The following is a 22,009-nucleotide window of genomic DNA, read 5'->3' as shown; positions in this document are numbered from 1 at the left end:
ATCATTTCTATGATATTCTCTTAGTTGCAGAGACCAACCCTAGTGTAATGTAAGAGGGCCCAACACAAGGGTCTGCGTATCAGTGGGTGAGAATCTTTGGAGGCCATTTTGGAGGTTGGTTGCCAAAAGGGACATTGATGTAGATGGTACCAGGGTATTGATAAAACAAGATTGACTGTAAATTGATAATTAAAATTTTATAATATGAAAAGTTTCTGGTAAAAAAACCACAACTTTTTAGAGACCAAATGCTTGAATGTAAGCCCCAGCTCTACCATTTATTAGCTGCGAGACCTAGTCAAGTGATGTGAATTCATTCTCTCATTCTTAAAAGGAGGGTAATAAGAGTATCTGCCTTCTGTCTGGGGATTGTTGTGAGGATTGAACTGATGAGTGCTCAGAGCGAAGGCTGGTGTGTAGAGGAGACCCGGAGAATATTAGTTGAAGGTAGTAGTCTCTTCCCTTCTCTCTTGGGCACTGTCTTTCTGCTGGGCCTGAAAACATGCCTGGACGTGGACCACCTATTTTCTAGAAATGCTTTTTTCTAACTTTTAAGAAGCGTATTGTGATTTTCCCTGGGAAAAGCTACCATTTATTTTTTATCTGATCTTCTCACTACATGTATGTCTGCCCCCACATGCTGCTAGAGGAAATGAGTGCAGTGTGAGTGTGCATGTGGAAGTGCACGTGCTTGGGGACACCTTTGCTCCCCTGGCCTGTATCTGCATGTTTTTCTAGAATATGGACCTTGCTACTGTCACTAAAAGGCTGTACCTCTTCTGAGAAGCTGCTTATAAGTCAACTATTCTTAGCTGTCCAGCACCCTTCTCTCCCCTCCTTTCCATGAAATCCCTCTGTCCTTAGAAAACCCATTTGGCGAAGTCAGGTAGGAGTTTCCCCATTTCTTCTCACCACAACCTCAAGTTCAGACGTGGCCATGTGATCCAGACCTGAATAAGTCAGAGGTCCCATTCTTTGGCCACCTGATTGGCTCAGGCCCAGACACACAACCTAAGTTGGCCTGATCAGAGTATTTCTGGGGACTTTTCTGATAGCAATATTGCTGAAACTGCTCTTGGGCAAAGTTGCCAGATTTTGCAAAACAAACAGAGCACTCAACTTTAAATTTCAGCTAAACAAAGAATATATTTTTATTATATTCATTGTTATGTATCCAAAATTCAAAGTTAATTGGGCATCCTATATTTATCTGGCAACCCTAGCTCTTGCCAGTGGGCAGGCTGAGCTAGGAGGATGTGAGACCACTGATGTAGGCAGCTGTGTGCTCAAGAGCTTGCTGGGGGGGTGAAACCAAGTAGAGCCAGGAGATATAATAGAGAAGAGAGACTGAGCCCTGAGGCCCTCACTGGCTCCCCGTCCCTTCCTTCACTGACGCAGCTGCACTTCCAGTCTTCTCGTTCTAGGAGCCAATTACTTTCCTTTTTCTGTATGTAGAGTTAGGGCTTTTTAATAGACTAAAAATACAGTGCCATAAGGCATTACAAGCCACAAGTGCCCTACTAATAAGATTTAGTGTTTACTGAGTGCCTACTATATGCTGATCTCTGTATGAAGCACTCTGTCTACATTATCTCATTAAGTCCTCATAGTCACTGTGCATGGTATAAATGAAGAAATTTTTGGCTCAATTGTTTGTCTTCCATGAGGTTGTTATAATTATCTTACTACACATATGCACTATAATGTGAGTACAAAGATTTTTACTGTAGTACTGTTGAAAACATAAAATACTGAAAATTTAAGTTTTCACTAGTAGGGGACTGGTCAAATTACTGTTGATACATACATACATACGTACATACATATATATGTATATGCACACACACACACGCACACACAGTGCCTTACAGGGTATTTGTTTACTCAGAGACTTGAATAAGAGTGGAAGAAATTCAGACAATTAAGTTTAATACCCATATGTAATTAAGCTTGGCAAAATACAGAGATCATTGAAACAAACACATTTTAATTGAATATAAGTTTTATAAACTCTACAAATCTTCCAAGTACTCATACAGAAAATGTCCAAATTTAGTTGTCCCTGGGGTCACATTTCTTTGCTGAGCTGTCCCAGAAATGAATGTAGCAACCACTGAGTGGGCAGTATGACTCCTAACCTGTGTCTCAGCACACACTGCTCCCCCATCCTGGGCCGTAGCTTTGCAGTGAGTGCAAAGAACTGTAGGTGTGACTGTGAGGTGATGGTTTGATGCAGATGAGTGCACTGGCACCCACAGCACTGGTCTGCATCACCCCTGGGTGCTGGCTGTCAATACACACCTCTTCTGAGCTGAAGCATTCTCAGAGCTGGCACTGTGTTTGTAATGAACTGAAACTGACTTCTGTCTACCCTGGCACGCCGCAGCCACTGAAAACATTCTTCCTCCAAGAAACACATTTGAATCAAGTCAAGATTTTCATGAAGTTCATAAAGGATAAATGGAGACCTTCAGAAATGTCAGAGAGACATGAAGGGTGAGGCCTACCGTGTACGCACACTGCCATGCCATGCAGAGACACAGCACAGGCCTCCTGTCCATGCAGGACTGGGCTTCAGCTTTTCCCAGGCTTTCAGGGGTTCACAAAGCCTAGTTCGCTAAGATGCACTGACAAGTCCGTGTGACCTCACAAGAAGGAAGATGAGCTCTTGTAATATGGCTCCTCTTGGAGCTGGCCTTGCTCACGGGCATGGTAATCATCATGTCCCTCCTTCTCAGCAGTTACTTGGAAATGTGCTGTGCTTTGGTGGAGGGACCGTTCCACTTTAGGTATTTCCCAGTTGTAGAGAATTGCCAATTCTGAGCTCATCACCATCATCTGCGTGAAATAATTAGTGCTTTTGCCATTGAAATGATGTAGGATGTAGCTAATCTGACTACCTGGATGAAATAACATTCATTGTTCACACAGGAGATCTATCTTTTCTCTAATTTGGCACTGGCATTAAACAGCTGCTACCTTCAGACACATCAATTTGTTACACACACGTGAAGGAGAAATGGGGAATGGCTCAGATGCCGTTCTATCAGTGTCTGTACTGTCTCCCCCAAATTGCAAACAACTGGGTCTGCCTCCTTCCTACCAGCTTTCTTCAGCCATTCTGTTTTCTTCTTTGAGAAATACCATGTCACTTCTTCCCATGGGAATCAAATGACAGTCTGATTTACTGGAACCCAGGCTTGGTGGTAGCCATGTCATAAGATATGTGCCTTATCTATAAAATAGATTGGCTCTGCACCACCCTAACATCCCTGAGAGATTTGCCCCAAAGAGGCTCTAAAAGTCAGCCAAGGGAGTTCTCAGACTAAACAGGAATATGGGAGACTCATCCCAGGTTGAGGTTAGGGTTGGGTGTGCGTGTGTTGTCAGGAGAAATTAGATCAAGAGGAGGTGTCCAGATTTATATCAGATAATCTTGTGGGGTAATATCCAAATCAGCGGGGAGGACAGGTGTGGGCACACTTTGAGCCTCTGATAAAATGGGCATCTGCACTTTGGGCTTGGAACACAGTAGTAGTGGGACCACAGAACCCTGTGAGCCTTATCTGGAAGTCTCACTGAGGAGTTCAGCATCAGAATAGGGTAGACACGGCTGTTGGGATCCTGCTCATCATTTAGGCTGATAGGAGCCACATCTCTGTTTTAGGAGAAAGCAGGCAATCCTGTATCTGTTTACTGATAGAACTGAAAATGAAAGAGGCTCTACAGAATACTCTTACCTTTAGTGCCTTAATTTTAATTTTACAGTGAGCTTGAGCTACCTGACAGCCACAGTGCAAAGTGATCTATTAAAGTGAAGTCCATTTGAGACACCTGCACTGTAGCAGCACACCAGAATTCTGTGCTGCATGCGAACAGGGCAGCAAGGAGCCACAGACATCATCTTTCAGGTGTCTCCTCACAGGCATGCTCTGTTGCTTCATGGGATTTCACTTACAAATCACAGATTCAAAAATACAATTATAAAGAATTTCAGGACAATAGTAGCAAAGCATTAAATCAAACACTGAGTCCTTCTGAAAACGGGACCCTGGGCCACTGCATATGTCACATCCCCTCAAAACCAGCCCTGCACAGGATCTTAGCTTTGCACACGAACCGAAAGTCTCTGCACCCACCTGCATGCTGTACTTTATCAGGGACATAGAAAGCTGGGCCCTGGGCGCTGGGAAGGGGCCCTATTGCATAGAAATTCAGATATGGGACTCAGCACTTTGAAACCCACTCTGCTGTCTTGAGCTTTCTAGTGTCCTTGGCCTACATGTAAAATAAGAATGTAATAGTACCTTTCTTTTAGGGGTGTTAGGAGGATCAAGCAAAGTAATGTACAAAAAGCATGAGGTGCCTAGCATACAGTGGTCACTCTGCCAGTATTGGCTGCCCTTGGAGGACTTGGTGAGGCGATTTCTGAAGCCTTCTCATGGGGGAGTTGCTGCAGCAACCTTTGTCCACTCCTAATGGGTACGAAATTCATGTCTGCAGTATTTGAATGACCCTGATGGGTGTCATTGATAGATGGCCATTAGCCTTCCTTCCAAATAGCGGCTGTACTCCCAGCCAGGACCACCAGCTCTCAAGGGCTTGTTTTGTCCACTGATGTCCATTTGACACCTTGCTCTTGATTGGAAGGACTCAAATGTGTTTATTATAATTACATAGACAGGAAAGAACATGATTGCTATGATCACAGAGAGTCATCAGTATGATTCAACTAAACTGAATGCTGGTGAAGGAGAGGCTTATTTTCCCGGGATCCTCCGCTGGCCTGAACGTTGTGGCTGTTTGTCAGAGATAAGCGGATGTGGCTGTGCTGCTGGCATTCGGGCACAGGGAGTGGTGGCGTCGGCGTGGGCTCATCTCCCCAGGCGTTAAGCTGCACTAATTGCTTTGGAAGCAAGGGTTTTTCCTGGGCAGCAGCATATGCTGCATGCGTCGCCTGAAGCAAAGATAAAGAGCCACCCTCCTCCTCCTTTATTGAGGTTTAATAATAAAATGGGACTGTCACCATTTCCAATAAACAGTTTATTTTAATTGAGAAAAACAATGAGAACTGGCCACCTTTTGGTACACAGCTGTTGAGCGTCTCCCTGACTTGGGTGATCTGGAGCCTTCTGTTCTGTAGCTGTGCCCTTGAGGTACTCGGGTCCTGGGGTCAGTGAAGTCAGCTACATGTCTCTATCCATTTAAGCAAACCTGGCCCTTAAAAGGCAAAATAAGTCCTTTTCTAAGGTCTATTAGATTATAAAGTTGCAACCCAAGAAGTGGCCATAGAAAATGCTGGAGATGTAGTCTGTTTTAATTTTCACATGTTGAAGACAGTCCTTTCTTTTAGTGAATACGAAATGAAAGTCTCACTTTTTTTTCCTGTCACCAAAATTCTTTCAGATGACTTTTTTTTCAGGTCCCCCAGGGAGAAGTCAACCCAGTATCCCCAAGTATCAGAGGGAAATGAAGGCACAGATAAGGCAGTGTCTTACTCAGGCTTGTAGAGAGGGCGAATGTCAGAGCAGGAATTGGAAGGAAGTCCTGCCTGCTGTTCAGAGGCACTGATGCTCTCACTACCCCACCCACTACTTGGGTGCTTTCCCATCCCCATTTCACAGCAGGCAAAATTGAAGCCAGAGAACTAAAGCCACTTGTCTTGGGGGTTCAGTTGGTAAATGGTATAACCAGCACTGGAACTCAGTCTCCTGACCCCCAGTTCAGTTGTTTGTTTGTTTGTTTTGAGATGGACTCTCACTCTGTCACCCAGGCTGGAATGCAGTGGTTCAATCTTGGCTCACTGCAAGCTCCGCCTCATGGGTTCATGCCATTCTCCTGCCTCAGCCTCCCAAGTGGCCGGGACTACAGGCGTCCGCCACCACACCCAGCTAATTTTTTTTTTTGTATTTTTAGTAGAGATGGGGTTTCACTGTATTAGCCAGGATGGTTGCGATCTTTTAACCTCGTGATCTGCCTGCCTCGGCCTCCCAAAGTGCTGGGATTATAGGCGTGAGCCACCGCGCCGGCCAGTTTTTTTTTTTTTTTAAACCTGAGTTCATAGGGCGTGTATACCAATTGCCTCCACACAATAGCAATGATATGATGGCAGTAAACATAACAATTTCTGGATCTTACAATGACCACAACTGGGAGTAGAGAAAAAGAAATCTGTAGTGATGAAGATGATGCAGGGCAGTCAGCCAGGCCCCTTCCTTCACTTCCAGACACGACCCTTGGGGTGCACATGGGTCGTCCGTGCCATGGGTCGTCAAAGCACCGGCTGTTAAAGCCTTGAGCACTGAGAGCCTGCTGTGTATAAAGTGCTGTGTTCAGTCTAGCACAGGTGCGGTAAACGGATCGCACCGTATAATGGCTGTGATTAAGAAGGGGAAGAGGGGCATAGAGGAGAAGAGGAAGATCATTTTAATGCAGGGGAAGCTTTCATGAGGTATGGTTTCGGCAGCCAGGGTCATTGGTTTAGTTGTGGTAATCATAAGGGATCTTTTCAATTGAGTGGCCCACATCAGCTAAAACTGGTTAAGCAGAGGAGCCAAAGTATTGGTTCACTTACCTAAAAGGCCAGGCATGCCTGGATCTAGGGGCTCAAGCCTTGTTGTCGCCATCCTGTCCTGGCTTCTCCATGTGGGCTTTGCTCTCGGCGGCTGTTACCTTCATTCAGGTGAGCACCTCCTGTGCCGTGGCAGGATGACTGCTGGCAGCCCTAGGCTTCCTCTCAGCAATCCGCATGGAAAGAGAGAGCCCTTCCTCCCACATGCCAGCGGAAGTCCAGGAATTGGCTCACTGCCCGTGCACGACTGTGGCCCTTGGGGTGGAATTCATAGACTGGAAAGGTCTGATAAATCGTCCCACTTCTTGATTTGGGAGGGCGGGAGGGAGAGAGACATTAGCTTCTCTCAAATCATGTGAATTATGGGTTGGTGGAAGAGAAGGAAAATCAGAAGAAGGGGAATTGATGCTGGGCAGGCAAAACTCGCACATGTCCCTGGGTCCAGGCCTTAGACCTTCCTCTGACTCACCATTAGTCCATGGCTTGAGGGAAGGAAGGTCCATTTTAACCCCTGTCTCTGGGTCAGTGCAGTCCAGTCGCACTTTCTGCAGTGATGGCCATGTTCATTAATTGGCAGTGTCCAGTGCAGTAGCCACCAGCCAAATGTGGCTAATGAGCACTTGAAATGAGGTTAGCACTACTGGGTACTGTATTTTTAATGTTAGGTAATTTTATTGATAATTAAATTTAAATGTAAATTCTACATGTGGCTCAAGACTACCTAACTGGACAGAGCAGCTCTTAATGGAGGACACATCATGGGAGATAGTTCCCTGGGAGACAAGAGCTGGTTTTGTGTAGGAGAGTTGGGCAGAGGGCTAAATGCAGCTCCGAAGACGAGGTTGGTGATCTGGGTCAGGGTGTGGAGGAGGAGAAGAGGGAGTTTGGACATGAGAGAGAGAGGAGAGAGAAAGGAACACAGAGAGTCCTTTATCGGTGGCATCATTTGGGAGTCCTTAACTTGAGAAAATAGTTTTTCCATCTAATATATGTACCAGGAAGAATCAAATTCACAACTGACGTTGTTATAAAAGCTAATTAAGGGGAACTCCGTAACATGTTGTTACGTTTGATCTAAATGTCCAACTGTAAAAAATCAACCATTGCCTGAAGTGCCACATAAGCTACACATAGATGAAAAGAAAAATTAAATGTTGTGCAGGTTATTTTAAAAAATGCTGTGTAGGCTGGGCCTGGTGGCTCACACCTATAATCCCAGCACTTTGGGAGGCCGAGGCGGGCAGATTACAAGGTCAGGAGATTGAGACCATCCTGGCCAACATGTTGAAACCCCGTCTCTACTAAAAATACAAAAAATTAGCCGGGCGATGTGGCGGGCGCCTGTAGTCCCAGCTACTCGGGAGGCTGAGGCAGGAAGATGGTGTGAACCCGTGAGGCGGAGCTTGCAATGAGTCGAGGTCACGCCACTGCACTCCAGCCTGGGTGACAGAGTGAGACTATTCTGTCTAAAAAAAAAAAGAAAAAAGAAAAAATGCTGTGTTAACTTGCATGACTGAGTACAATTAAAGGCATTTGGCGGAAATGACATCAGGCAAATAGAATAAACTTGTAAAGGCAGAGTCTGGCCACAGCTTTGTGAATCTAGGGCCAGTTAATGACCAGCCTCTCAGTGAGCTGTGTGATAGGTGTTTCATCATGCTCCATATCCCTAGGTGGGTGCAGGAGGGTGTGGGGACCACCGCGAGTTGACACTTTTAGAGCCTAAGTCCTCACGGTGGTCACAATCCTGATTTCCACGGGGGGATGGTTGTTGATGAAGGCAGACTCCCCTCCTGCCCAACTGCAGCTGGGATGCCTGGCTTCCTTAGACTCGGTTAATTGCCTAGATTTGTTCACCAAGCATTCCTGGAGGACCTGCCATGCACTTGGCATCCTGATGGGCCTTGAGAACTGGGCAGGAAGGAAAGAGAAGCACAAAGCTTGGCTCCTGGCCCTGAGGTTTGCCTAGTTCCCTGGCCCTCAGCATTCCTCTCCCCCATTACTCAAGCCATTTGATCATCCCCTGAAGACTTAGCTCCCACCCAGGAGCAGAGATTAAAGTGAGCATTCTGGAGCCAGACTGCCCAGGTGCATGTCAAGCCCATGGCAAGTGCCTGGCATACAAGATGCTCAAAAAAAAAAACCAAAAAACAAAAAACAAAAAAACCCCACAACTTTTATTTTGCTAATTTAGAGAAACAACAGGTATACAGCAGAAAGAAGAAGGGCATTAGAGTAGGTGAAGCTGACCTGGATTGAAACCTGGGCCAGGCAACTAGGTGGTGTGTGTATTTGGACACAGTTCTCAGCCTCGGTCTCTCTATCTGTAAAGTGGCATGATGGAACCTCACATGATTGTCATGAAGACTCAGTTGCACTGTATTTTTTTAAGGGCCTAACACCAGGCAGGCTTCAATAATGGTGGCTGCTCTGATGGGCCAGAGGGCAAGCAAGGTTGCTATGAAAGTGCAGCGGTCCAGGGAAGAGGGTCTTGTGGGTTGTATATGTGCCCGAGGTGAGCCACCAGTTTCAAATTCAGCCTCAATTCATGTTAGACCCAGGTGTCATTCAAACCTTTTTACCGTGAAGAACCCACCCAAACTTTGGAGTTTACATTGGCACCATCTTGCTGGCAGATCTTCTGTCCATCTCAATGACTGGGGGCTCCTACTGCTTCTAAGGGGACCCAGGGAGAGACAGAACAGCATCTTAGAACAATCAGCATGCCCTAAGATTTGTGTCTATGATCCATTTTGATTCCATGATCATTTTGGGGGTCCTAAGGCAGTGTGGCCCGTTAGACACATCATGAATGGGTTTCACCATCTGAGTGCTGATGGCATGCTTGGGGCATTGTTGGGTCTTAGGGCGTGGTAAGAGAAAGAAAGCCCTCCTTAGCAAGTAAATCATAGGTGGATATTTTCCATGAGCTCATTCTTCCTGCTCCTCTCCCTCCTGGTGACTCCTCCAGCCAGTTTCCCCAGCGGACAAAAGTGGGGATGCCTTTGGGGAGAGAATAATCCATTTCAATAGAAAAAGCAAGGGGTTCAGAATGCAGTGACTGGAAAGCAAAGCCAGGCCGTGGTGCCACCGTGGGTGTGGGCTTTGGGTGTGAGCTTTTGGGTCACTCATACATGCGTGTATTCCTGGACATGCATTGTGTGCACTGACCTGTTCCTGGGCATGAGCCTGAGTTCGCTCTTGCACCTTTGTCGGGAAACAGAAATGTGTGGGGTTTCGCATTTACTTTCTTTTGTCCCCGTTAATCTCCAGCTGATGCTGAGCTTCTGCAGAGCCAGAAGGGTCTTAGGGCCTACTCTGGAAGAACCTCACTCCCGTTCTCCTTATTCCTTGGAGCTCTTCTGGATTTCTAGCCTGTGTCTCTCTTGTTATAATCGTAGTTTTCATGTTGTCATCCAGTCTTTATCGCTGCTCCTTAGAGCTATCTACTGAGAACTTTCTGTGTGTATCATACTATGGTAGACATGAAGACAGAGTAATGCTGTATCTTAAGAAATGTCACAGTCTTGGGTGGCGACAGAGTTTAATTATGCAGTGCTCAGTGAAAGGTGGATCTGAGTACCTGATGGCAGCATGGAGTCACAAAGGAAGCATTCTAGGCTAGTTGCAGAGGCTGGTGGTCTGAGAAGAGGGTTATGGCCATATGAGATTTGAAAAGTGGATGGGAGAGAGTGTGGCAGGAGAGCCAGAGAATGGATTGAGAGTGGGTTCCCAGTGGAGGGGTGCATATGCAGAGTCCTAAATGTGATCAGGAGTGGGAGAGTAGGGGTAGGAGAGGAAAAGAGTCACCAACAATGAAACTGGAGAGGAAAGTGGCAATTTTAGATGAATTAAATACTTTTCACCAGAGTTCAACTGATTTTCTTCCTAAACTGTAACTGAAGCTAAACCATGAATATTGAAGGTGAATTTTACATTGAGTAAGTTCTTATGTTTTGAATGTAGAAGGAAAAAGTAAATTATGACTGGTTGGATCTGAGAATCATTGGTCTTGCCATGGCATACATCTAATTCATTCAAGGTTGGTGTTTCACATAACAGGACAGACACTAATGGATTTTCTGCTTTGTTGTTTCAGCACTTCAGGGAGCATCTGGACAAACTTTTTGCCAAAGGAATTGGAATGTTGGATATAGCTCTGAATGAGGCCTTCAACATTCTGAGTGATGTAAGTTCCTCTTTGATTTCCCTTTCCCATCCCCTGGAGAATAGATGGGTGTTGTTTTAAAAAATTGTGGGCCAGGCTGGGCGCTGTGGCTCAGGCCTGTAATCCCAACACTTTGGGAGGCTGAGGCGGGCGGATCACGAGGTCAGGAGTCGAGACCATCCTAGCTAACACAGTGAAACCCCGTCTCTTCTAAAAATACAAAAAATTAGCTGGGCGTGGTAGCAGGTGCCTGTAGTCCCAGCTACTCAGGAGGCTGAGGCAGGAGAATGGTGTGAACTCGGGAGGCGGAGCTTGCAGTGAGCCAAGATTGTGCCACTGCATTCCAGCCTGGGCCACAGAGGGAGACACCTTCTCAAAAAAAAAAAAAATATATATATATATATATATATATATATATATATAAAATAAAATGTGGGCCAGCTGTGGCTGACACTGAGCAGATCTGCAGGCATGGGATGGGAGAGTGAGATTGGCTGGCCATTTAAGTCATCTAGGGAACCAGGTGCCAGCCAGTGAGGTCAAACCAGAGCAGAGTGGGGAAGAGAGAGTGCTAGGGTATGAAACCATGGAAGCAGCAGGAGCCAAATTGAGTAGCGTCGTAGAGACACTAATGAGGGCTTTGACTCTGTGTGGAGTGGAAAGCCACTGGGGGGTCTAGGCAAAGAATGACATAATCTTGAACTCAATAGCATTTTTCGGGCTGCTGTATTTAGAAGCAACTATAGAAGGGCAAGGACATTAAGTTATCTGGGTAAAGAAAATGGTGACTTGGACTAGGGAGATAGCAATGAAGATGTTAAGAAGCAGAAAAATAAAAACCACTCAAGGTATTTTAAATAGTAGGCGTTTAATTCAGGCAATTGATGGCCTAAGGGATGGAAAAGCTGAGAAACCAGAGAATGAAGCAATCCACAGATTAGCATCAGCAGGAGGCATCTCCTCTCTAGGGCAGGGGGTACCACAGGCAGGAGGGGTGACATCAGAGCCGAGTCACTGTGGCCATTCAAATAGGAACAGAACTGGGGAGGAGGCTACCCAAGAAGAACTGTGACCATAGAGGGAAGGATCTGACCTGTGGAAGCTGGAACTATGGAGGAGACACAGTTATAGCCAGAAAATGCCTATCCCCTGAGAGTGTACAGAAATTGCTTAGAAATACCTTGATTCCTTCCTTGCTTCCTTTCCCCTTTATGTGATCCTTGTCAAAACTGTTGGGGAGCTTGAGAGCTGTGGTTTGCAGAAAGAAGGCATGGGATAGTCTGAGAACAAACAGGCACTACATGGAGCAACATCACCTTGAGGTGTCAAGCAGCAGCTGGGAGACCAGCAGAGGCTCCCAAGGCCTTGCTGCTGTTGGTCTCCAGGCGGCTCTGTAGGTCAGGCTGGTGTCATTTTGCAGGTGAGCAGGCAGAGGCCCAGGCAGGTGAGTCATTCACTCCACAGTGCATAACTTGTATTGTGGGTTAGTTACACCTGACTCCAAAACTTGAGTTTTTACTGCTCAGCTATACTGGCCTCTCAAGAAAGGCTAGGCCCTAATTTCTAGACTCTGTTTTACCAATAATACCTGTTGCCATGAAGATGACTATTTAGATCTCAGTCCTGAGCCAGTGTCATGACTGCAGGGGAGAAGAGAAAAGTAAGGAGAGAAGGTGCCAAGTCAACTTCCTCAGTACAAATTCAAAGCCCCTGTCACCTCATGAGCTCCAAGGGGCTGTTGGCTACAAGATGTAAACACTTATGTAAGAGTCCGTGTTTTGGACAGTACCTCTCTGTTGACAGCAAAGTAATAGTTTTAGTGACACAGCCGGCCAGGACAGAGGACTAGGCTGTACTTTAAATTCTGGTTTGAAACCTGGGCAGGTGCCTTCTTAGGGCTTGGGTCTCTGCATCTCAGCAGGCTCTTTCCAGGTAGTGATATTGAAAAGACTTGTCACAATTTGACAAATCACTTTCATTTTATCTCAAAAACCTAGTGGTCAGAGCCGGGGGAGACTTCTCTGACCTGTGGAGTCCCTTGTTTGGAAGGCTGCCCTACAGTGAGTTTCTGTTTCCCTGTTCTCTAGCCTAAGTGGTGAAAGAGAAAGGGTTAGGAGATGGTTGTATGGTTAAGTCTGTGGTCCCTGGAGTAAGGCAGGCTGGGCTGAGAAGCCTGACTCAGCCAGAGTTTGCTGTGTGGCAAAAGTGTGATTCAGTCTCACCCTTATTTTCTTCATCCGTATAATGGGGATAGGAATTGCCCTGCACTGGCCATGTAAATTGCAAGGCCCCATGCAAAATGAAAATGCAGGATTTCTTGTTGAAAGTGATTGAGAATTTTAAGGTAATGGCAGCAAAACGTTGAACCACGTGTGGAGCTTTCTCAGTGTGATCTTGTGCAGCTGTGCATGTCACACACCCATGAGGCGGGCCTGGTGGTCCCTTTCTCCTGGGGTTGAGAATCAGCCTGATGAGGCAGGACCTGGATCCCGTTCAGCAGTGCTGAGCTGGGTGAGAAGTGCCCGCTGTGACCACTGAGACCCCAGGTCTCTAGACACAACTCCCACTACAAATGCTTTGGTTCTCCTTGCCCAAGTCCTCAGGAGTGTCTGCTGCCCTTCATCTTCTTCTGTTTTCTGTTCCTTGCCCTGGTACCCTTTCTCTGTCTATCCCTTCCATCTATCACTCTTGTTCTCAGACCCCTCTAAGACACTATTTCCCATAACATGCCCAGTTTAATGCTGCCCTGCCAAGGTACTCCCACATGGGGGTTGTGGTCAAGGTGGGGAGATGCCATCCTTCTCTTGCAGATTCACAAGATACTTGTGCATATCAAAGGCCTTGAGAAGTCCTGCAGTGAACAAACCTTTAAAAATGTGTTTACCCACACTTACTAACCCAGGAACACTTTGTATCATATCATCATCTCCATATTGGCATCTTCTAGAAGTTACAGCTCACCAGCCATATTTTGGGGCATAATATCATTATATACGCCAAGAAGGTGTATTCACACTTTCACAGGGACTACTAAGACCGAGAGAAATCACCAACACCTAGTGGACTTTTTTTACCCTGAATCTTTGTGAAGGAAGCATTTTTGAACAGGAAAACCCTCCATACCCTTGTAAAAACACCTCTGGAGTCTGGTCAGTCAGATAACCAGATAAGCTGAATGTAGATCTTGGAAAGCAAAAAGCAGAATAAATGTTTTTTAAAAAACACAATAGGCCAGGCGCGATGGCTCACACCTGTAATCCCAGCACTTTGGGAGGTCGAGGTGGGTGGATCACCAGAGGTCAGGGGTTCGAGACCAGCCTGGCCAACATGGTGAAATCCCGTCTCTACTAAAAATACAAAAAAATGAGTCAGGCGTGGTGGCAGGCGCCTGTAATCCCAGCTATTCGGGAGACTGAGGCAGGAGAATCGCTTGAACCTGGGAGGCAGAGGTTGCAGTGAGCCGGGATCATGCCACTGCATTCCAGCCTGGGTGACAGAGTGAGACTCCATCAAAAAAAAAAAAAAGAACACAATGATAAATGTTACAAAATGTCACTGCTTGAGATTGGTTGGTGGTTAGCACTATATTTGTTTGAGTGCACATTTATCTCATAGGGCAAAATATTTCATATCATCTCTTGCCAGTAGGCTTTTAAATAGCTAAACTCTTTGACAAACACAGAGGTGGTTAATCTCCCATGAAAATGAAGCTTTATCTATTAATATTTTCTACTTCATCAATATGACCTTTAAGTGATATTATTATCTTCCCGTGTATTATGCCTGCCTTTGCAAGTCAATGTGAAATAAAAAGTTACTTCTCTAACACACATGCACACGCACACACACGCGCACGTGCTTAAAATTGTGATTGTGGCTGGAGCTTAGAATGGTTCAGAGGTTACTATAATTAAATGGAGTTAATTCTGTCTTACAGTTACCTGCATTTCAGTTTTGGTATTTGCTTAGATGACTTAAAGGCTTGCAGTTGTTGATACAAATGACTTTGAAAGGAGCATTCAAATAAACTTCTAAGCCCCTTCGAGCTATTGATCTCTGCTGCATTCATTAGATTCTGTCAGAACACAGAGCCAGTTTGCTACAGTAGTTAGCATCTACCTTGTCATGTGACAACTGCAATTATCGTTTTTGGGGATGAATGTGATCTTTGCAGTGATTACCTTTTAAAATTTTTTCTTAGCCAATTAAATAAAATTCGGTGACATTTCAAAGACTGTTAATCACAACCAAATGCTCTAAATGTCAGGATGCATTGAAAATTTCACTGCTAACTGATGAATCACTGAGCTAATTGTAGTTCATCATCAGGCCCTTGTCATTGTTATTATTATGGAAAACACTTTCATCACTCTCGCTATTCAATAAAAAAAAAGTTTTAGACAAATATGAAGAGAAAAGATATTACTCATCAAAGCATTTGAATTTAATTGCATTCTTCAAAATTCACCAACTACAGATTGCAGCAGAGAATACCAGGGACTCAACCAGAGAGGAAAGTAATGTTTTTAAATAAATAGCTCCTGGCAGCTCTTTATTCGAGTCCACATTATTCAGATAGCTTCTTTTCTCCTCTCTTTCTTTCCATGTGTTTGGGAAAATTTTTCCAGGATATTTTCAAATGAGTTCATGAACAATGATGGCCCTAGAGCATTCTGGGGTTTTTTTCCCCCTCTGAAGCTTCTGTGACCTGAAGCATAGATTACTTTTATGCCTTGGCTTGTTGCTGGATTTATTTAATGGTGCGAAGGCTGTGTTTAATGCAGTCTCCCCAGAACATCTCCAGAACAACCTGTTGATGAGACCAGGCTACAAGGCTGTTTTTTCTTCTGCAGTAAGGACAGAGTCTTAGCAGCTTCCCAGAGGTGTGGAAGGACAGAGTCCGGATATTTATTGACACTGAAGTTTGGTTGAAGATGGACCTTTTAATGGGAGAGGAGGGAGGGGGCTTGGCTAGGATTAGGTAAGAATCCTAATCTTTCTGTTGAGGGTTGGCGAACATAGCAAGGGAGAGATTTTGAGGTCAGGGTTTCAGTCTTAGGGTGTCAATTGTCCTTTGATGCTTTCTATGGAAGAATTGATGGGTCTTTCAAGAAGTTCCTGGAATAAGCAATGAGGTTATTTGCAAGTTTGACCTTCCTGGGCAAGCATTTTCTGAAATAGTAAGTTACGTTGATAAAGACAGTAGAATAGTGGTCGCATGGAAAGCTTTGTGGTGTGATAACTGGAGTTTCCAGGTGTTTCTGCCTACTAACACGACAGTGTCATGGGCTGTGTCTGCTCATTAACTCAATTGCACATGTGCAGTCAGAGTTGTAGGGGTGGCTCCCAGGGCCAGGACTAACATGAGGAAAATGTCTGGGGCACCACATGTAAGGAGCACGCACCCTCAGGCTCACGGCCCTGCTGACTCCCCTGTGACCCTGAAACCCTAAAAGGGATAGAGGAAGTAGAGGCAGGAGGAGGAGATGAACACTTTTGGAACCCCACCACCTATCCATTTGCTCACTGATGTTCCTGTATTACCGAAAGGCCATATTGTGTGCTAAATTGGAGAGTAGATTCTAGAGCTTGATGGTCTGGATTCAGATCCCAGCTATGTCAGATAGCAGCTGTGTCAGCTGGGGTAAGTTAGCTCATCTCTCTGTGCCCTAGTTTCCTACCTGTAAAATAAAGATAACGATAGTGTTGCAAGACTTTTCCTTAGCTCCGCTAAAGACAGGATCCTTGTCACATGACCCTGAAAATTTAGGCTTGCAGAAGTTTGAAGAGTAAGAAAATTGGGATTTATTGGACAAAAAGGGAAAAAAGGGAAACGGGTACTAGTCCTGCTAGTACATGCTTCTTCCCACCTCGCAGATTGAATTCCAGGTTCCTCACAGGAAGAGGAGGGACCAGGCTCCACCCCGCTGCAAATGACTCACACTTCTGTGGCTCCATCCCAGTGCGCATTCTTCCCAGTGTGCAGGCTGGTTGGAGTTTTACCAAGGAGCCCCTCCCACCTGGCTGTCTCAATAGTACCTACCTCAGGGGCTAGTAAGGATTAAGTAAGTTTGTGTTAACACAAGTAGCCTGGCATATAACAAACATTGAACGTTTAACCTGTGGCGTACCAACCACCTAGGGAGGTTGTTATTATCTTGTCTGTGGAAGAATGAAAGCTCAGGAAGGAAGCTTATCCCAGGCACACAGCTGTGTTGCTGAGATGACACCGAGTGCTTTCCTCTATGCCCTGTTACCCCATGCATGATTTGAGTTGGCTTTGCTGTGTCTCAGTATGGCCATAAGGAAATTCCACTCATCCATTTATCTATTTATTCATCTATCCAGTTATGTATGGTCTTCTCTCAAGTTACTGCAACTTCAGACTCCACATCAGCTGTCTAAGTGCATGAAGACTAGGCATTAATATCTTTAATTTGAGGCCGGGCACGGTGGCTCACGCCTGTAATCCCAGCACTTTGGGAGGCCGAGGCGGGCAGATCATGAGGTCAAGAGATTGAGACCATTCTGGCCAACATGTGGAACTCCGTCTTTACTGAAAGTACAAAAATTAGCTGGGCGTGGTGGCTCTCGCCTGTAGTCCCAGCTACTCGTGAGGCTGAGGCAGGAGAATTGCTTGAACCCAGGAGGCAGAGGTTGCAGTGAGCCGAGATGGTGCCACTGTACTCTAGCCTGGCGACAGAGCGAGACTCCGTCTCAAAAAAAAATAAAAAAATAAAAATAAAAAAAAATATCTATCTATCTATCTAGATAGATAGATAGATAGATAGATAGATAGATAGATAGATTTAATTTGAATGCTTTATCAGCTCTCATTCACCAGTGGCCAGCCTGCAAAGCCAAGAGTAGCCACCATCCCTCCCCAGTGTCATGGTTTAGTAGATTGAACTTGCCAGGCACACTCCCACTCAGTGCCTTTGCACTTAATGTTTGCCCTTCCTGGAATATCTTTCCCTCAGATACTCACATCCTTCAGGTATAATTCAAATGTCACCTTCTCAGTGGTCTTCCCTGACTACGGTTTCTAGAGTTGCCCCATTCCATTTCCTATCCTTCTTTGCTTTCTTCTTTCCCCACCCTTAACATCACCATTATCAAACATACAACGTAGTTTATTTATTTACCTTGTATTTGTGTGTCTTCCCAAAGAGAATACGAAGCTACATGAGAGAACGGATTTTTGTATGTTTCATTCCTAGTGCTGTGTGGGCACTTAGCAAATAATTTTAGAACAAATGAATACACTTTGCAGATTTTAATAGAGAAGGTTTTTACTTACTGAAGGTTGAAGATTTTTTGTGTGTTTCCCATCTCTCAGCATTGACATGTAATTGTGGGGTTTTTAAAGGACTTGGTGTTACTTTCAATTTGCATCATTAATAGCATTCATTAAGGGAATTTTTCACCCTGATTCCAGGGAAGGACATTCTGCTCTGGCAACCATATTCAGTCACTCTAGCTGCTTACCGCCCACAAAGACTGAGAGCTTCTAAAATCTTATATAAAGCTGAAAGTTGAAGAAGTCCAGGGCTTTACATACCAGTGAGCATAATCTTAGAACTTCAGCATGCCATGCATACCAACATATAAACTAATACGTAAGTTTACATGCCAACAATATAAATTTGAAATGAACCCCTATTAAGAAAATACTTGGGCTTCTCAAGTGAATTGTCATGTTACTGACTTTATATGCCTAAAACCTCCTAGATTTTATTATATGCTGCATTCTGTACTCATCAGATCCACTCAAACTAGCCTCTTTTAAATTTTTGAAAGAGATACTGTCTCTTAGGTAGCCCGTTGCTTGTATAATGTGTCCCTAAAACATTTCTGTGCCAACTCCTTTGGGCTTATTTCCTAAAACACAGCCCATGCCTGAAGGTAAGAGAGGTTGTGCAATCCTAGACTCTTCTTTCCCACCTCGTGTATTTTTTGAAATCCCCCTGTGATTTGTATTTAGATCTATTGGGGGGGAAAAAATAGCCAAGCTCGATAAAGTATTAAAGATGTGTATTCTGCGCCAAATATGAATGACCATGTCCTGGGGTACAGCCTCAAGGGTTCCTGAGAACATATGCCTAAGTTGTCATCATGTTACAGCTTGGTTTTATACATTTAAGGGAGACAGAAGTTACAGGCAAAGACATAATACATGTAAAGTATACATTGGTTCAGCCTGGAAAGGCAAGACATTTCAAAGGGGTAGGGGGCACTTACAGGTCATAGGTGGATTCAGAGATTTCTGACTGGCAGTTGGTTGAAAGAATTAAGCTTTGCATAAAGAGTTGAAGTCAGCAGGAAGAAATCCTTGAGTTAAGAGGGGTGTGGAAGCCAGCGTTTTGTTATGTAGATGAAGCCTCTAAGTGAGAATAGATGGCAAATATCTCTTTTCAGACCTTAAAAGGTGTTAAACTCTTAGTTAAATCTCTCCTGGATTAGGAAAAGACCTAGAAAGAGAAGGAGATTCTCTAGAGAATGCAAATATCCCCCCCAGGAGAAGACTTTATAGGGCCATTTCCAAATAAGTTAAATAAATATATTTTGGAGTAAAATACCTTGATTTCCTTCAGGGCCTGCTATCTGCCTTTTAATGCTATGCCAGAGTCAGATTGCTACAAAGGGTCTGTTTTGTCAGTCTTATGATTGTGATTTTAACATTAGTGCTGATCAGTTCTCCCAAAACTCCAAAGAGAGGGGGTATAGCCAGGCATGTCTGACCCATCCCCCACTTCCTGGCATGGACTGAAGTGCTTATTCAGATTTCTTTGGAATTCCCTTGGCCAACAGTAAGGTCTGTTCAGTTGGTTGGAGGGCTTAGAATTTTATTTTTGGCTTGAAGATCCAATTTGTCAGAGCAAATACGGTGATCTGTGTGGAAAGACTTTTTGTATAGGTTGTTTTGGTGGTGGACAGTGTGCTCTTATTTTAAAAGGCTTCTTTAGCCCAAGGCCTCATGTCTCTGATTTTTCACTGATACACAGAATTATCTGATATGTATACCATTTTGAACTTATTTCTTTTCCTAGTTCAACCACACGGGACAAGGAAGTATCTGCAGTCAGGCCATCATGCTCATAACTGATGGGGCGGTGGACACCTACGATACAATCTTTGCAAAATACAATTGGCCAGATCGAAAGGTAAGTTGATGCTGATCCTGTCTGTGCAGTGGACTCCATTGAGAATCTTTACTGTAATCTCCAGCTTGTCCATGAATATTTGCCCCATGTAGACTTAATCTCATAATGATCTATGTGTCTTAATTTAATTTAATTTAATAATTGTCTTAATTTAATACTTAATACTTAATTTAGGAGAGCTAAATAATTAAACATGAGGCCAAAGTACATAAGAAAGCAGCAGTCTTTTATTGCAAATATGCACACACACTCGGGCGAGGTTCTCCGGTCCTCAGGTGTGGGGCCAGGGAAGTCGCGCTGGTGCTCTCGGGTGAGGTTCTCCGGTCCACAAGTAGGAGGGGCCGAAGAAGTCACACTGGCTCCTGCCGGCAGAGGACTTTTATGCATTGGTACTGGAAGGGGGAGGGCAGTGGGCGGGATAAGGGCGTGATAGGGGCGTCTCCATAGGCGTGGCCGGGTAAGTTTCGATCTCTTCGGATTGATGTCACCTGGCGCATGCTCGGTTGATCTGCATCTTCCCGGGCGTGGGCTGCATTTTCCCACGCGCGGGAAAGTTGGTGAGGAAGAACCTGGAAGCAACATGGATTGTGCCTTCTTGTTCACCTTCCTCCATCTTGTCCTTTCTCCCTCATCCAAACACTATGGTTTCTCAGCCTTGTGTTTTTTGGTTGACCAAAACTGAATACTGGCTTTTCTTGTCTTCAAAAATGAAACTTTTGGAGGAGAGAAGAAACTTATAAAGACATATGGGACTTATTCCATGAAAAGATGCATTGTGAAGTGTGCTTCATCCATATTGGGCTGTGCTTTTTTTTATTTTTATTTTCCCTCAAGGCAGAGCTGCATGTTGAGCCCCACATGCAGAATTGAATGGTGAAATCGGCCATGGTAGCCCTACAGGCCTCTCCTTTACATAATGTGTTTGTATAGTTCTTCCCACGGCCCCCATTACCACCCAGAAACTTCTCTCTATCCCCCACTGCTGTTCCCCACCATTGTCAGAACTTGTCTGGAGAGTTCCACGACATTCTTACACATATGCATTCTCTTCTTTATGAACTTCCATGTGAGGGTGCAGGTAATAAACTCACATAAAAACCCAATACAATTCAGCATTGTGTTAAAGTGAGATGATGAGCAATGTCTGAGCAGTCATCTTTCTCCATTATTTTGAATGTTAGCTATTCAGTAGAGAATTGTACCATGCTGTAATTGACAATCTTCAAGACTGTAAAATCGGGAAATGAATTCAGGAGAGAGAAAAATGATCTCAAGGCTGGAATGTGATTCCTGTAAAACAGTAGTTCTCAAACTTGAGTGAGCTTCAGGATCACCCAGAGGACTTGTTCCTCTACAACTGCTGATGCAGTAGATCTGAGTGAGGCTGAGAGTTTGCATTTCTAACTAGTTCCTGAGTGCTGCAGAGGCTACTGGTGGGGAACCACACTTGTGGAACTACTGCCACAAGAAATAGCCCAAAGAGTAGGGTTTGGATACTCAGCAGGCTTTGCCATATTGCTGCCCTCTATTGACTTTTACAAGGACCCATTTCCTCAGCTGAATTCAGTGCACAGGTGTGTGTTTCTTGGTTCATATTCTGTCTTAAAAACTGTCAATTACCAATCAATATTAAAAGTCAAGATATTTGTATTAGTCCATTTTCACACTGCTATAAAGAACTGCCTGAGGGTGGGTAATTTATAAAGAAAAGAGGTTTAATTGACTCACAGTTGTGCATGGCTGGAGAGGCCTCAGGAAACTTACAATCATGGCAGAAGGGGAAGCAGGCACATCTTACATGGTGGCAGGTGAGAGAGTGAGTGAAGGGGGAAGAGCCTCTTATAAAACCATCGAATCTCATGAGAATTCACTCACTATCATGAGAACTACTCCCATGATCTCATCACCTCCCACCAGGTAACTCACTCAACATCTGGGGATTACAATTCAAGATGAGATTTGGGTGGGGACACAGAGCCAAACCATGTCATTATTCTATAACATTTTAAAGTTGTAGTTTCTCTCATAAGGGGTTACACCTGCCACTTTGGGGCCAACATTCCTATGTGACAGGGCTACTGATGGAGCTGAGCAGCAGCTGTCCCC

The 22,009-nt window shown here is 44.7% G+C and overlaps 1 protein-coding gene and 1 long non-coding RNA gene across 2 annotated transcripts in view; one reads left to right on the top strand and one right to left on the bottom strand.

The window, feature by feature from the left end:
- CACNA2D3 (calcium channel, voltage-dependent, alpha 2/delta subunit 3) overlaps positions 1-22,009 on the top strand; it is an 801,189-nt gene that overhangs the window by 344,586 nt on the left and 434,594 nt on the right. The window contains exons 9-10 of the mRNA XM_011986171.1: positions 10,671-10,760; positions 19,790-19,903. Coding sequence (XP_011841561.1) covers positions 10,671-10,760; positions 19,790-19,903 — 204 coding nt within the window. The remainder of the gene's footprint in view (positions 1-10,670; positions 10,761-19,789; positions 19,904-22,009) is intronic.
- On the bottom strand, positions 15,162-16,786 carry LOC105543969. Its single transcript, XR_001006700.1, has 2 exons — positions 16,610-16,786; positions 15,162-15,549 (listed from the first exon to the last, which is right to left on the bottom strand). It is a non-coding gene; the product is annotated as an uncharacterized LOC105543969 (long non-coding RNA).

Source organism: Mandrillus leucophaeus, unplaced genomic scaffold (assembly GCF_000951045.1).
Source record: "Mandrillus leucophaeus isolate KB7577 unplaced genomic scaffold, Mleu.le_1.0 Scaffold296, whole genome shotgun sequence".
In the NCBI taxonomy this organism is placed as follows: Eukaryota; Metazoa; Chordata; class Mammalia; order Primates; family Cercopithecidae; genus Mandrillus; species Mandrillus leucophaeus.
This window is presented reverse-complemented; position numbering and strand designations above follow the sequence as displayed.